The 16,235-nt window shown below is 45.5% G+C and overlaps 1 protein-coding gene across 1 annotated transcript in view; it reads right to left on the bottom strand.

Moving 5' to 3' along the window:
- SHC4 (SHC adaptor protein 4) overlaps window positions 1-16,029 on the bottom strand; it is a 201,506-nt gene extending 185,477 nt beyond the window's left edge. Inside the window, exon 1 of the mRNA XM_077263716.1 lies at window positions 15,032-16,029. Coding sequence (XP_077119831.1) covers window positions 15,032-15,592 — 561 coding nt within the window. The 5' untranslated portion in view covers window positions 15,593-16,029. The remainder of the gene's footprint in view (window positions 1-15,031) is intronic.
- Window positions 16,030-16,235: the final 206 nt, after the last annotated feature.

Here is a 16,235-nt window from a genome sequence, read left to right as displayed (position 1 = left end):
ATAGAAAGCCTATTTATTTATTTATTTTTTTTCTTATTATTTGGTTTCTAAAGTCTCCCTGAAAAAAAAAAAAACATAAAAAAACAGTGGGAGAGTAATATTGCCCTTTCAGCTTGTGTGCCAGTCTTGACTCCTGGGTGTGCCACCTCTCTCATTCAGTGGGCCATAGAAAGGCTATTTATTTTTTTGGTTTTTTTAATATTATTTGGTTTCTAAAGTCTCCCTGAAAAAAAAAAAAACATAAAAAAACAGTGGGAGAGTAATATTGCCCTTTCAGCTTGTGTGCCAGTCTTGACTCCTGGGTGTGCCACCTCTCTCTCTCATTCAGTGGGCCATAGAAAGGCTATTTATTTTTTTGGTTTTTTTAATATTATTTGGTTTCTAAAGTCTCCCTTAAAAAACAAAAAATACATAAAAAAACAGTGGGAGAGTAATATTGCCCTTTCAGCTTGTGTGCCAGTCTTGACTCCTGGGTGTGCCACCTCTCTCTCTCATTCAGTGGGCCATAGAAAGCCTATTTATTTTTTTGGTTTTTTTAATATTATTTGGTTTCTAAAGTCTCCCTGAGAAAAAAAAAAAAAATAAATTAGGTGGGAGATTAATATTGACATTAGTGCTTGAGTGACAGTCCTGCGTGTGTGTCATCTCTGTGATTTTGTGCCACAGAAAACAGAGTGTGTAACATTGTGCCTGATTTTCCTTGTGGTCTCACCAACCTGTTAAGGGATATTGAAATCATACTGAAGTTATAGCTCACCGTGTAAGTTGTTTGACAGCAACAAATAAAGTTACTTTGGTTAAGATTTTAAAACAATGAGGAAGTCTGGTGCAAGAGGTCGTCGTGGGCGTTCATTGTCAGCTGGTAATGATGGTAGTGGTAGTGGAGCATCAGGTGGTCGTGGGGATAAAAATATTCCACCTAAGTCTGGAGCTGTGGAGCCAGTTTCGTCGTCAGGCTACACAAGGCCTCGAACGCTCTCTTTTCTGGGAGTAGGAAAACCGCTTTTAAAGGCGGAGCAGCAACAGCAAGTTTTGGCTTACATTGCAGACTCAGCCTCTAGCTCTTTTGCCTCCTCTTCCGAAACTGGTAAATGTAAAAGCAGCGCGTCGCTTGTGGATGTTCACGGTCAGGGACAAGTCGCTTCCTTGTCCTCCTCAGCAAAAACTACAACAAGAGAGAAGGATGCAGCAGGCGACACAACGGGTCACTCCATGGAGCTCTTTACACATACCGTCCCTGGCTTAGAAAGTGAAACATTTAACAGGCCATGCCCATTACAAGTAGATTCTGACATGGAGTGCACTGATGCACAGCCACAGCCAGAGTACTATGCTGCTCCTTTGACTCAGACCACCACATTGCCCTCTCAGGGTACAGATCCACAATCAGACCCTGATGAGACTATGCTGCCCCGCCACGAACGCTATACCACCGACCGACACAGTGACACAGACGAAGTTGCACACGAGCTCGAAGAGGAGGTAATAGATGACCCAGTTATTGACCCCGATTGGCAGCCATTGGGGGAACAGGGTGCAGGCGGCAGTAGTTCAGAAGCGGAGGTGGAGGAGGGGCCGCAGCAGGCATCAACATCGCAACAGGTTCCATCTGCCGGGCCCGTATCTGGCCCAAAACGCGTGTCAAAGCCAAAACCTGTTGGAGGACAGCGTGGCCATCCGGTTAAAGCTCAGTCTGCAATCCCTGAAAAGGGATCCGAGTCTAGGAAGAGTGCAGTCTGGCATTTTTTTAAACAACATCCAACTGATCAGCGCAAAGTCATCTGTCAAAAATGTTCAACTAGCTTAAGCAGAGGTCAGAATCTGAAAAGTCTAAATACTAGTTGCATGCATAGACACTTAACCACCATGCATTTTCAAGCCTGGACTAACTACCAAACGTCCCTTAAGGTTGTAGCACCCTCGGCCAATGAAGCTAGTCAGCAACGCAACATCCCTTCCGTCACTGTAAGGCCACCATTTTCCGCACCACCGGCAGTATCTGTGCAGGTTTCTTTGCCAGCCAAAAGCAGTCAGGGTCAGGGAACCACCAGTTTTGTAGGAGGAAATATTGCATCTAGGGCACCGGCGGAAACAATACCGTCTCCAACCGTCTCTCAGTCTGCCATGTACACCGGCACACCCGAAAGTTCCACGATCTCCAGCTCTCCAGTCCAGCTCACCCTACATGAGACTCTGGTTAGAAAAAGGAAGTACTTATCCTCGCATCCGCGTACACAGGGTTTTAACGCCCACATAGCTAGACTAATCTCGTTAGAGATGATGCCCTACCGGTTAGTTGAAAGCGAAGCTTTCAAAGCCCTGATGGAGTACGCTGAACCACGATACGAGCTACCCAGTCGACACTTTTTTTCCAGAAAAGCCATCCCAGCCCTGCACCAGCATGTTAAACAGCGCATCGTCCATGCACTCAGGCAATCTGTGAGTACAAAGGTGCACCTGACTACAGATGCATGGACCAGTAGGCATGGCCAGGGACGTTATGTGTCCATCACGGCACACTGGGTGAATGTGGTGGATGCAGGGTCCACAGGCGACATCAATTTAGGGACAGTTGTGCCTAGCCCACGGTCTAGGAAACAGTTGGCTGTAGGCGTTCGCACCCCCTCCTCCTCCTCCTCCTCGTCCTCCTGCAGAAGCTACAGCTCTTCCACAGAACGCAGTCTGCCAACCACTCCATCGGCAGATGACACTGTTGCACACCAGTTGTCCCATTATGGGCCAGCTACTGCCAAGCGTCAGCAGGCTGTATTGGCTATGAAGTGTTTGGGCGACAACAGACACACCGCGGAAGTTCTGTCCGAGTTCTTGCAACAAGAAACGCAGTCGTGGCTGGGCACAGTAGATCTTGAGGCAGGCAAGGTAGTGAGTGATAACGGAAGGAATTTCATGGCTGCCATCTCCCTTTCCCAACTGAAACACATTCCTTGCCTGGCTCACACCTTAAACCTGGTGGTGCAGTGCTTATTGAAAACTTATCCTGGGTTCTCCGACCTGCTCCTCAAAGTGCGTGCACTTTGCTCACATATCCGACGTTCACCTGTACACGCCAGCCGTATGCAGACCTATCAGCGGTCTTTGAACCTTCCCCAGCATCGCCTCATCATAGACGTTGCAACAAGGTGGAACTCAACACTGCACATGCTTCAGAGACTGTGCGAACAGAGGCGTGCTGTTATTTATTTGTGGGAGGATACACGGGCAGGCAGTAGGATGGCAGACATGGAGTTGTCAGGTGTGCAGTGGTCTAAGATACAAGACATGTGTCAAGTCCTTCAGTGTTTTGAGGAATGCACACGGCTGGTTAGTGCAGACAACGCCGTAATAAGCATGAGCATCCCCCTAATGCGTCTGCTGATGCAAAGTTTGACGCACATAAAGGAGCAGGCGTCTGCACCAGAGGAAGAGGAAAGCCTTGATGACAGTCAGCCATTGTCTGGTCAGGGCAGTGTACAGGACGAGGTAGCGGGCGAAGAGGAGGTGGAGGACGAGGAGGATGATGGGGATGAGTATATTTTTAATGCCGAACCTTTCCCGGGGGCACAGGAAATTGGTTGCGTGTCACGGCCGGGTTCTGGTTTTTTGAGGGACACAAGTGACGTAGATTTGCCTGCAACTGCCCTTCAACCAATCACAACCGGAGATTTGACAACTGGAACTTTGGCCCACATGGCAGATTATGCCTTACGTATCCTAAAAAGGGACACACGCATTACGAAAATGATGAACGATGACGATTACTGGTTGGCCTGCCTCCTTGATCCACGCTATAAAGGCAAATTGCAAAATATTATGCCACATGAGAACTTGGAACTAATATTAGCAACCAAACAATCAACTCTTGTTGACCGTTTGCTTCAGGCATTCCCAGCACACAGCGCACGTGATCGTTCTCACACGAGCTCCAGGGGGCAGCAGACTAGGAGTGTTAGGGGTGCACACATCAGAAGTGGCGTTGGACAGAGGGGTTTTCTGACCAGGTTGTGGAGTGATTTTGCTATGACCGCAGACAGGACAGGTACTGCTGCATCAATTGAAAAAGTGACAGGAGACAACATTTGTCCAGTATGGTTACTAACTATTTTTCATCCCTTATCGATGTTCTCCCTCAACCGTCATTCCCATTTGATTACTGGGCCTCCAAATTAGACACCTGGCCAGAATTGGCAGAATATGCATTGCAGGAGCTTGCTTGCCCGGCAGCAAGTGTCCTATCAGAAAGAGTATTCAGTGCTGCAGGTTCAATATTAACCGAAAAAAGGACTCGTCTGGCTACCCAAAATGTTGACGATCTAACATTCATTAAAATGAACCACAACTGGATTTCGAAATCTTTTGCCCCACCTTGCCCGGCCGACACCTAGCTTTCCTATGAAAAGCTCTTGCCTGTGAATTACTTTTCTAATGTCTAATTTGCTGCAGCTGATTGTACAGCATACGACATGTTTACACCTCCCTAAATGGCCAAACTCCCCACACGGGGCCGTGGTATCGCGACTTGGCGCAAGCACCCGTGAGACTGCTGTTTGTCTGAAGAGGTGGGTGTGCTCGCTTTTGGTTGACGGCATTGCTACTGGGTCCCTCATAGTACAATGTAGTGTCTCTGGCGGTGGCGGTGCGCACCCAACGTCAGACACACCGTTGTAAAATGAGGGGCCCTGGGGCGGTCCCGCCGGCCTCAAGAGAGTTCCCCCCTACCCCAGCTCAAAATGTGCTCTACCACGTGCAAAATTATGTCGCACAGCTCCACCAATCTTTAGTCTATTCGCTGACATCATTCAATGTCTGGCACTGACAATACAAATTTGTAGACATCTATGATGCAACTTAAAGTAGTCTGTGTCTGTGTCCTATATTGGCACCATTAAATAGTTACTGCCAAATTACTATGTCAGAAACTCAGTAGATGAGCCCACCCCTGTACCTAAGTATGCCACCTTTTTTTTTGTTTTGGTTGTTTTGCGAGACATTAACATCTATTTATATTTTGGGAGTACTGGGACAGACACTCCTTGCACTACTCCTCCACTCACCACCAAGCTGCCTGTGTATCCATGTAACCGCTGTAAAGCTGCCATGAGCCTATTGTTTGTTATTTTAGGCCTTTGATAGCCTGTCTGCGGTCCCTACTTTAAATACTCCTCCACTCATCACCAGCTGCCTGCCCGTGTATCCATGTAACCGCTGTAAAACTGCCATGAGCCTATTGTTTGTTATTTTAGGCCTTTGATAGCCTGTCTGCGGTCCCTACTTTAAATACTCCTCCACTCACCACCAAGCTGCCTGTGTATCCATGTAACCGATGTAAAACTGCCATGAGCCTATTGTTTGTTATTTTAGGCCTTTGATAGCCTGTCTGCGGTCCCTACTTTAAATACTCCTCCACTCACCACCAAGCTGCCTGTGTATCCATGTAACCGCTGTAAAGCTGCCATGAGCCTATTGTTTGTTATTTTAGGCCTTTGATAGCCTGTCTGCGGTCCCTACTTTAAATACTCCTCCACTCACCACCAAGCTGCCTGTGTATCCATGTAACCGATGTAAAACTGCCATGAGCCTATTGTTTGTTATTTTAGGCCTTTGATAGCCTGTCTGCGGTCCCTACTTTAAATACTCCTCCACTCACCACCAAGCTGCCTGTGTATCCATGTAACCGCTGTAAAGCTGCCATGAGCCTATTGTTTGTTATTTTAGGCCTTTGATAGCCTGTCTGCGGTCCCTACTTTAAATACTCCTCCACTCATCACCAGCTGCCTGCCCGTGTATCCATGTAACCGCTGTAAAACTGCCATGAGCCTATTGTTTGTTATTTTAGGCCTTTGATAGCCTGTCTGCGGTCCCTACTTTAAATACTCCTCCACTCATCACCAGCTGCCTGCCCGTGTATCCATGTAACCGCTGTAAAACTGCCATGAGCCTATTGTTTGTTATTTTAGGCCTTTGATAGCCTGTCTGCGGTCCCTACTTTAAATACTCCTCCACTCACCACCAAGCTGCCTGTGTATCCATGTAACCGCTGTAAAGCTGCCATGAGCCTATTGTTTGTTATTTTAGGCCTTTGATAGCCTGTCTGCGGTCCCTACTTTAAATACTCCTCCACTCACCACCAAGCTGCCTGTGTATCCATGTAACCGATGTAAAACTGCCATGAGCCTATTGTTTGTTATTTTAGGCCTTTGATAGCCTGTCTGCGGTCCCTACTTTAAATACTCCTCCACTCACCACCAAGCTGCCTGTGTATCCATGTAACCGCTGTAAAGCTGCCATGAGCCTATTGTTTGTTATTTTAGGCCTTTGATAGCCTGTCTGCGGTCCCTACTTTAAATACTCCTCCACTCATCACCAGCTGCCTGCCCGTGTATCCATGTAACCGCTGTAAAACTGCCATGAGCCTATTGTTTGTTATTTTAGGCCTTTGATAGCCTGTCTGCGGTCCCTACTTTAAATACTCCTCCACTCATCACCAGCTGCCTGCCCGTGTATCCATGTAACCGCTGTAAAACTGCCATGAGCCTATTGTTTGTTATTTTAGGCCTTTGATAGCCTGTCTGCGGTCCCTACTTTAAATACTCCTCCACTCATCACCAGCTGCCTGCCCGTGTATCCATGTAACCGCTGTAAAGCTGCCATGAGCCTATTGTTTGTTATTTTAGGCCTTTGATAGCCTGTCTGCGGTCCCTACTTTAAATACTCCTCCACTCACCACCAAGCTGCCTGTGTATCCATGTAACCGATGTAAAACTGCCATGAGCCTATTGTTTGTTATTTTAGGCCTTTGATAGCCTGTCTGCGGTCCCTACTTTAAATACTCCTCCACTCACCACCAAGCTGCCTGTGTATCCATGTAACCGCTGTAAAGCTGCCATGAGCCTATTGTTTGTTATTTTAGGCCTTTGATAGCCTGTCTGCGGTCCCTACTTTAAATACTCCTCCACTCATCACCAGCTGCCTGCCCGTGTATCCATGTAACCGCTGTAAAACTGCCATGAGCCTATTGTTTGTTATTTTAGGCCTTTGATAGCCTGTCTGCGGTCCCTACTTTAAATACTCCTCCACTCACCACCAAGCTGCCTGTGTATCCATGTAACCGATGTAAAACTGCAGTATTTTGCTTATAAAAAAGAAAATACTGGAGAGATATCAAATGCAGACATTTTAACATTAAAAACAAAAACACATACAACAAAAAACTGGTACAGTACAAAAATTGGCCACCAGCTACAAAAACTTGCTCCTGCAAGTAGTTAACTGAAAGGTTTTTTTCCATTGAAAACACAGATATGGCATCCACCGAGTGTTGTCCTGTCGCGTCTTCTTTATATTATTGCCAAGAAGCTGCAACTGAATAAAGCTGAGCTTCTACCTTCTGCCTCTTATTAACTGCTTTTTTTAAAAAAAATTGTCCACCAGCTACAAAAACTTGCTCCTGCAAGTAGTTAACTGAAAGGTTTTTTTCCATTGAAAACACAGATATGGCATCCACCGAGTGTTGTCCTGTCGCGTCTTCTTTATATTATTGCCAAGAAGCTGCAACTGAATAAAGCTGAGCTTCTACCTTCTGCCTCTTACTAACTGCTGTTTTTTTAAAAAATTGGCTGTTCCGGCCTACTAAAGGTGTCTGTCTGCCCCTGCCTGGTGTTGTCCTCAACTGAATAAAGCTGAGCTTCAACCTTCAGTTCCAAATTACCATTTTTAAAAATGCAATTGGCTGTTCCGGCCTACTAAAGGTGTCTGTCTGCCCCTGCCTGGTGTTGTCCTCAACTGAATAAAGCTGAGCTTCAACCTTCAGTTCCAAATTACCATTTTTAAAAATGCAATTGGCTGTTCCGGCCTACTAAAGGTGTCTGTCTGCCCCTGCCTGGTGTTGTCCTCAACTGAATAAAGCTGAGCTTCTACCTTCTGCCTCTTACTAACTGCTGTTTTTTTAAAAAATTGGCTGTTCCGGCCTACTAAAGGTGTCTGTCTGCCCCTGCCTGGTGTTGTCCTCAACTGAATAAAGCTGAGCTTCAACCTTCAGTTCCAAATTACCATTTTTAAAAATGCCATTGGCTGTTCCGGCCTACTAAAGGTGTCTGTCTGCCCCTGCCTGGTGTTGTCCTCAACTGAATAAAGCTGAGCTTCAACCTTCAGTTCCAAATTACCATTTTTAAAAATGCAATTGGCTGTTCCGGCCTACTAAAGGTGTCTGTCTGCCCCTGCCTGGTGTTGTCCTCAACTGAATAAAGCTGAGCTTCTACCTTCTGTTCCAAATTACCATTTTTAAAAATGCCATTGGCTGTTCCGGCCTACTAAAGGTGTCTGTCTGCCCCTGCCTGGTGTTGTCCTCAACTGAATAAAGCTGAGCTTCAACCTTCAGTTCCAAATTACCATTTTTAAAAATGCAATTGGCTGTTCCGGCCTACTAAAGGTGTCTGTCTGCCCCTGCCTGGTGTTGTCCTCAACTGAATAAAGCTGAGCTTCTACCTTCTGCCTCTTACTAACTGCTGTTTTTTTAAAAAATTGGCTGTTCCGGCCTACTAAAGGTGTCTGTCTGCCCCTGCCTGGTGTTGTCCTCAACTGAATAAAGCTGAGCTTCAACCTTCAGTTCCAAATTACCATTTTTAAAAATGCAATTGGCTGTTCCGGCCTACTAAAGGTGTCTGTCTGCCCCTGCCTGGTGTTGTCCTCAACTGAATAAAGCTGAGCTTCAACCTTCAGTTCCAAATTACCATTTTTAAAAATGCAATTGGCTGTTCCGGCCTACTAAAGGTGTCTGTCTGCCCCTGCCTGGTGTTGTCCTCAACTGAATAAAGCTGAGCTTCTACCTTCTGCCTCTTACTAACTGCTGTTTTTTTAAAAAATTGGCTGTTCCGGCCTACTAAAGGTGTCTGTCTGCCCCTGCCTGGTGTTGTCCTCAACTGAATAAAGCTGAGCTTCAACCTTCAGTTCCAAATTACCATTTTTAAAAATGCAATTGGCTGTTCCGGCCTACTAAAGGTGTCTGTCTGCCCCTGCCTGGTGTTGTCCTCAACTGAATAAAGCTGAGCTTCTACCTTCTGCCTCTTACTAACTGCTGTTTTTTTAAAAAATTGGCTGTTCCGGCCTACTAAAGGTGTCTGTCTGCCCCTGCCTGGTGTTGTCCTCAACTGAATAAAGCTGAGCTTCTACCTTCTGCCTCTTACTAACTGCTGTTTTTTTAAAAAATTGGCTGTTCCGGCCTACTAAAGGTGTCTGTCTGCCCCTGCCTGGTGTTGTCCTCAACTGAATAAAGCTGAGCTTCAACCTTCAGTTCCAAATTACCATTTTTAAAAATGCAATTGGCTGTTCCGGCCTACTAAAGGTGAATGTCTGCCCCTGCCTGGTGTTGTCCTCAACTGAATAAAGCTGAGCTTCTACCTTCTGTTCCAAATTACCATTTTTAAAAATGCAATTGGCTGTTCCGGCCTACTAAAGGTGAATGTCTGCCCCTGCCTGGTGTTGTCCTCAACTGAATAAAGCTGAGCTTCTACCTTCTGTTCCAAATTACCATTTTTAAAAATGCCATTGGCTGTTCCGGCCTACTAAAGGTGTCTGTCTGCCCCTGCCTGGTGTTGTCCTCAACTGAATAAAGCTGAGCTTCTACCTTCTGTTCCAAATTACCATTTTTAAAAATGCAATTGGCTGTTCCGGCCTACTAAAGGTGAATGTCTGCCCCTGCCTGGTGTTGTCCTCAACTGAATAAAGCTGAGCTTCTACCTTCTGTTCCAAATTACCATTTTTAAAAATGCCATTGGCTGTTCCGGCCTACTAAAGGTGTCTGTCTGCCCCTGCCTGGTGTTGTCCTCAACTGAATAAAGCTGAGCTTCAACCTTCAGTTCCAAATTACCATTTTTAAAAATGCAATTGGCTGTTCCGGCCTACTAAAGGTGTCTGTCTGCCCCTGCCTGGTGTTGTCCTCAACTGAATAAAGCTGAGCTTCTACCTTCTGCCTCTTACTAACTGCTGTTTTTTTAAAAAATTGGCTGTTCCGGCCTACTAAAGGTGTCTGTCTGCCCCTGCCTGGTGTTGTCCTCAACTGAATAAAGCTGAGCTTCAACCTTCAGTTCCAAATTACCATTTTTAAAAATGCAATTGGCTGTTCCGGCCTACTAAAGGTGTCTGTCTGCCCCTGCCTGGTGTTGTCCTCAACTGAATAAAGCTGAGCTTCTACCTTCTGCCTCTTACTAACTGCTGTTTTTTTAAAAAATTGGCTGTTCCGGCCTACTAAAGGTGAATGTCTGCCCCTGCCTGGTGTTGTCCTCAACTGAATAAAGCTGAGCTTCAACCTTCAGTTCCAAATTACCATTTTTAAAAATGCAATTGGCTGTTCCGGCCTACTAAAGGTGAATGTCTGCCCCTGCCTGGTGTTGTCCTCAACTGAATAAAGCTGAGCTTCTACCTTCTGTTCCAAATTACCATTTTTAAAAATGCAATTGGCTGTTCCGGCCTACTAAAGGTGAATGTCTGCCCCTGCCTGGTGTTGTCCTCAACTGAATAAAGCTGAGCTTCTACCTTCTGTTCCAAATTACCATTTTTAAAAATGCCATTGGCTGTTCCGGCCTACTAAAGGTGTCTGTCTGCCCCTGCCTGGTGTTGTCCTCAACTGAATAAAGCTGAGCTTCAACCTTCAGTTCCAAATTACCATTTTTAAAAATGCAATTGGCTGTTCCGGCCTACTAAAGGTGTCTGTCTGCCCCTGCCTGGTGTTGTCCTCAACTGAATAAAGCTGAGCTTCTACCTTCTGCCTCTTACTAACTGCTGTTTTTTTAAAAAATTGGCTGTTCCGGCCTACTAAAGGTGTCTGTCTGCCCCTGCCTGGTGTTGTCCTCAACTGAACAAAGCTGAGCTTCCACATTCTGGCTTTCGCCCTATACTATCAGATATTAAACTGCATTTGGCCTACTAGTGTGGTTAGGCCCTTGAAACAGTGTCTTCTGCTCTTGGGTTTGCTACTCCACTGAACAAAGCAATGCCGCCTGTTTAGTCCTGTTACCAATTTTGAACTGCATTTAGCCTACTTTATTCTTTGGCCCTATATCTGTTTCCTCCTCATCCTGCCCATTGCCCAGCCACTGCTAGATGAGTCTGCTGGTACATTGACCTAGACCACTACATTCCCCTTATACTCTACACAGCCAGAATCTGACCCTGCTGAAAGTAAGGTTCCCCTTCCCGCATGTTATACCACCTTACACAGGGACAGAGAGGAAGGTGCAGATGAAAGTGCAGGTTCCTTCATCAGGTGGGGGGGCATACTCGTTGGCGACGTCACTGGCACAGGGCCCCTCAGAGTACGCAAAAGTGTCGCTGCTGGTGGGAGGCGCCCCCGCCATGCAAACACACATCGCTGTACTTTGAGGGGCCCTGTGCCAGTGCCAATGCGAACGAGTGGGCCCCCCCTGCTTGCTCAGGATCACAGCACTTGCAACGTTGAAATACTTACCTTTCCCTGCAACACCGCCGTGACGTAGTCCGCATTTCCTGGGCCCACGAAAAACTTGAGCCGGCCCTACTCCCCCCACAACTTTTGCCAAATGACCCCCAATTCCCTATGCCCAACTATTATTATAAAGTTAATTAAGATTGACAAGCTTCAGAAACAAGAATGGATGTTTTTGGCATTAAAATGGGCACTGTAGGTGTTTTCCTGGCCTCCACTCACTGCCGACTATGCTTCCCCATTGACTTGCATTGGGTTTCGTGTTTCGGTCGATCCCCGACTTTTAGCGATAATCGGCCGACTGCACTCGACTCGACTCTGGACAAAATCGAGTTTCACAAAACCCGACTCGATCTTAAAAAAATGAAAGTCGCTCAACTCTAGCCCCAAGTGTAATAACCTATCTTGGTATTGCAGACCCCCCAGTCCTCTAATAACCTTGGTCGCTCTTCTCTGCACCTGCTCTAGTTCAGCTATGTCTTTCTTATACACCGGAGACCAGAACTGTGCACAGTATTCTAAGTGTGGTCGAACTAGTGACTTGTATAGAGGTCAAATTATGTTCTCCTCATGAGCATCTATGCCTCTTTTAATGCATCCCATTATTTTATTTGCCTTTGTAGCAGCTGCCTGACACTGGCCACTAAATGTGAGTTTGTCATCCACCCATACACCCAGGTCTTTTTCATTGACAGTTTTGCCCAGAGTTTTAGAATTAAACACATAGTTATACATCTTATTACTTCTACCCAAGTGCATGACCTTACATTTATCCCCATTAAAGCTCATTTGCCATTTATCAGCCCAAGCTTCTTGTTTACACAAATCATCCTGTAATATAAAATTGTCCTCCTCTGTATTGATTACCCTGCAGAGTTTAGTGTCATCTGCAAATATTGAAATTCTACTCTGAATGCCCCCTTCAAGGTCATTAATAAATATGTTAAAAAGAAGAGGGCCCAATACTGACCCCTGTGGTACCCCACTGCTAACCGCGACCCAGTCCGAGTGTGCTCCATTAATAACCACCCTTTGTTTCCTATCCCTGAGCCAGCTCTCAACCCACTTACACATATTTTCCCCTATCCCCATTATTCTCATTTTATGTAACAACCTTTTGTGTGGCACCGTATCAAAAGCTTTTGAAAAGTCCATATACACTACATCCACTGGGCTCCCTTGGTCTAGTCCGGAACTTACCTCTTCATAGAAGCTGATCAAATTAGTCTGACATGAACAGTCCCTAGTAAACCCGCGCTGATACTGGGTCATGAGGTTATTCCTCTTCAGATACTCCAGTATAGCATCCCTTAGAAAGCCCTCCAGGATTTTACCCACAGTAGAGGTTAAGCTTACTGGCCTATAATTTCCGAGTTCAGTTTTTGTCCCCTTTTTGAATATTGGCACAGTATATACATCACTGGAATCAGGTTATCTGCCCCAAAATCATGCTGCTCTCAGATGAAAGCAAAACCCTGGTGACAGATTCCTTTTAATGATAGCCTATGCTGTAATATATAGGGAAAATAAAATCTTCTGGATTGCAGCTTTAGCACAAAGTTAAGCTCACAACTGCTTTGATTAATAAGGAGCTGTCAATCGTTAACGGAGGTAAAATCCGTTGTCTGTCCATTGAACAGTACGGTACCGAGAATGTGCTATTGTTTGGTCATTGTTTTTCTGAGACATCCGGTATGTGAAATAGAAATATAATAATATTAAGCCTGGTTTTCTAATGCACAGAATGCTCTGAGACTTAGCATTACGGCGCTGATATCCTAGCCCTGAGAGTGAACCTTAAGAATTTCATCATCTAAGGGATTCCATGTGTATGTATTGCCTACATAGCAGTGTACATAGACTCTGTGCACACAGACATTAATGTATGTGTCATGCCTACAATGCACAGTGTGTCTGTCCGTTAGTGAATACTACTACTCCGGCTCTGACTTTCAGCATGAGAGGCTTCGGTGAACAAATCATTTTTGCAGATGTCTGCAGCACTATAATTTCTGCAGATATCTAAAATTCGAAAATATTCCCGCAGTATCACCTTGTGTAACATTCGGTCTTGGATCAGCATTACTGGAGAATGGAGATACATGACACAGTACTTTAAAGCAAGTCTGTATTTCTGAGCTGAATGGGCAGGACAACAAACATTAGCGATAAGTCACCCAATAACTCACAGCGTAATTACACAGGCAGACTTGTACGGCCATTTATAGGCTGGATTTTCAACACCTATTGTGATATTACCAGTCACTGCCGTCATTCTCAGGTTTCAGTGAAGGTGTAGAAACTTTTTCACGCCAACCGTTTTAGAGAATTTATTGGTTTGATGAGACGGCTGCCTGCACTTCATGTCCTATGTGAGTGGTGCTATGAAGCAAGGTTAGTGAGAGAGGAGATGAGCTGCGTTTTACAGCCAGAATTCACCATCGCCCCAATGTTTTATCACAATAAATTGCTGTACAGGAAGGTATTATTAATCTGTCATTAAAGGGGTATTGTCAACTTTGAAAATTATCCCTTATCCATAGCATAGGGGATAGCTTCCTGCTCGCTGGGGTCTGACTGAGAGTACTGGGACTGATTCCAAGAACTGGAAGAGACAACATGGATGGAGCGGTGGTCAATCATGGTCGCGCGATTCATTCTTCTGGGAGAACCAGCTGAGCACATAGCTGGGCTACCTCCGGGGGTCACATCAGTGTGCATGATCTGCCACTGCTCCATAAACATGGGACAATTCAGAGCCCATTCTATTAGGAATTGGTGGGTGTCCCAGCAGTCGGACTGCCATGGATAGGAGAAAACTTCCAAACTTGAGAATACTACTTTAAGCAATACTTCTAAACAGCTTCATTCCACCTGTATCCATCTGTGAGGTGTGAAAACCTGCTATTAACATGTACATATGGGGTTAATCTGCAGGTTAATAGCGTTACTAACCTGCCCGGTGCCGGGACTTAGAGCCCCTCTGGGGGAGGAAACTAACTTTATTGCCCCTGGCAGTGTTCAGGTCTCAGTCTCGGGAGTGGTGCCAATGCTGGTTCAATAAAAAAACATTCTTTGTATAGAAAGCAACAGGCTGTAAATGCACCCACAGCACTGACTGACAGCCAGGTCTAATGCTGAGCTGCTGTCAGTCACTGCAGGGGTGCGGTTACAGATGCCGTTCTTTATACCACAGAGTGGTGACTGAGAAAGGAACGCTACCAGGGGAATAAAGTTAATTTCTTCCCGTCAGCGGGGGTTTAAGTCCGGGCGCTGTGCAGGTTCAGAGTGCTACAACCTGCAGGTTAACCTCATTTCTGCAGGTTAATAACGTTTTTTCATGTGACAGGTTACCTCTTTCTCTTATTATCTGTCACTAGGAAAGCATGGTTGACAATGAATGTACCCAACATTACAAAGTCAACACATGTTCCCAACTGCTGCCTAATAGTGAACTTGATGTTTAGTAAACTAGAAAAGCTGGGTGATGGTAGCCAAGCATGCAAAATATGGCATGCAGCCCCATGCTAGACTTTATGTACTAACCCATATTTATACAGTATGCAGGCTACTCACTTTTACATGGTAGGAGAAGACAGGTCCCATGTTGACGTGCTGTATGTAGCTGTTCTTCTGACCAGGGGGAGACTTCTCACTTTCTGGCAGAGCACAATCCTCTTGGGGTTTTACATTCACCTCCACATCCTGCCGTACTTGAGAAGAGCTCATGTAGCTGTTGAAAGTGTTTTCTGCAGATGTTGGGCTATTTGGAGCACTGGGACTGCCTGTCAGTTTTAATCTAGGCACTTGTTTAGTCCCCAGAGAGAAATGCCTCAACCTCATCAGGCTCGCTGAGCTGGACAGTTTAAAATGTGGCATTTTGGGCATAAAAGTGCATAATGTAGTTGTATTGTCCTGTGCCACCAAGGTGAGGTCTTCTACTGGTATATAGGACATAGCGTTTGTATGAGAGTTGGCACAAGCTTTGGCATTTAAAGTTGGGGTCGGTGAACATTCTTCTGTAGTTGTTATAGAGTCATTCCTAAATCGACTGTACTTGGCCCGTTGAAGCATTACTGGGTGTCCACAAAAGAGCTGATGCAAAACGTGTCCCCTGGGCGAACTGTGGTCTTTCATAGCCTAATGATAATACTCACGGACATTTTATAATAGACACCGCAGTCATCAGTCCTCAATCCACCGGAAGAGTTGTATTTTATGGAGCATAATTTCACATTAAGAAATGTATACAAATCTATACACCATAACAACAAACGAATGCTCCTAAAAAGTACAATACAGATGTATGTTGCATGCAGCTATAGATCCAGAAGCCTAAATAGATACATTAACTAGCTACTGTCCACAAAGTGTAGTATATCCATGTGATCCTGCTGTCCTATGTAAGGAAATTAGAATCCAGGGTAGGAGCTGCTGAACACGAGCTTGCTTCTTTCACAGAAAGTGAGGCATCAGAAAGTCCATATATCCTGTGAAATGAGCCCTCCTTCAACCCATGCATCAGCCAGAAGTCACCCAGGCATCATTCTCTAGTTAAGGATGTTGGGGGCGTTGCAGATTTTATATGAATGAACTCTACTGAATGAAATGCTCCCTAGGTTTGCACGCTAGCAATCTGTGAATGGAGCCAGGAATGGCTGGAATTGACTCACAATCCCGAGGGAGCTCAGCTCACATCCAATAGGAGACGGACAGGATGACTCACACAGGACAAAAACAGAAAGCTACTAGTTACAGCTCGGATGTGTGCCTGTACTGA

Source organism: Ranitomeya variabilis, chromosome 5 (assembly GCF_051348905.1).
Source record: "Ranitomeya variabilis isolate aRanVar5 chromosome 5, aRanVar5.hap1, whole genome shotgun sequence".
NCBI lineage: Eukaryota > Metazoa > Chordata > Amphibia > Anura > Dendrobatidae > Ranitomeya > Ranitomeya variabilis.
Note: the sequence above shows the minus strand (reverse complement) of the source record. Positions and strands in the feature narration are given on the sequence as shown.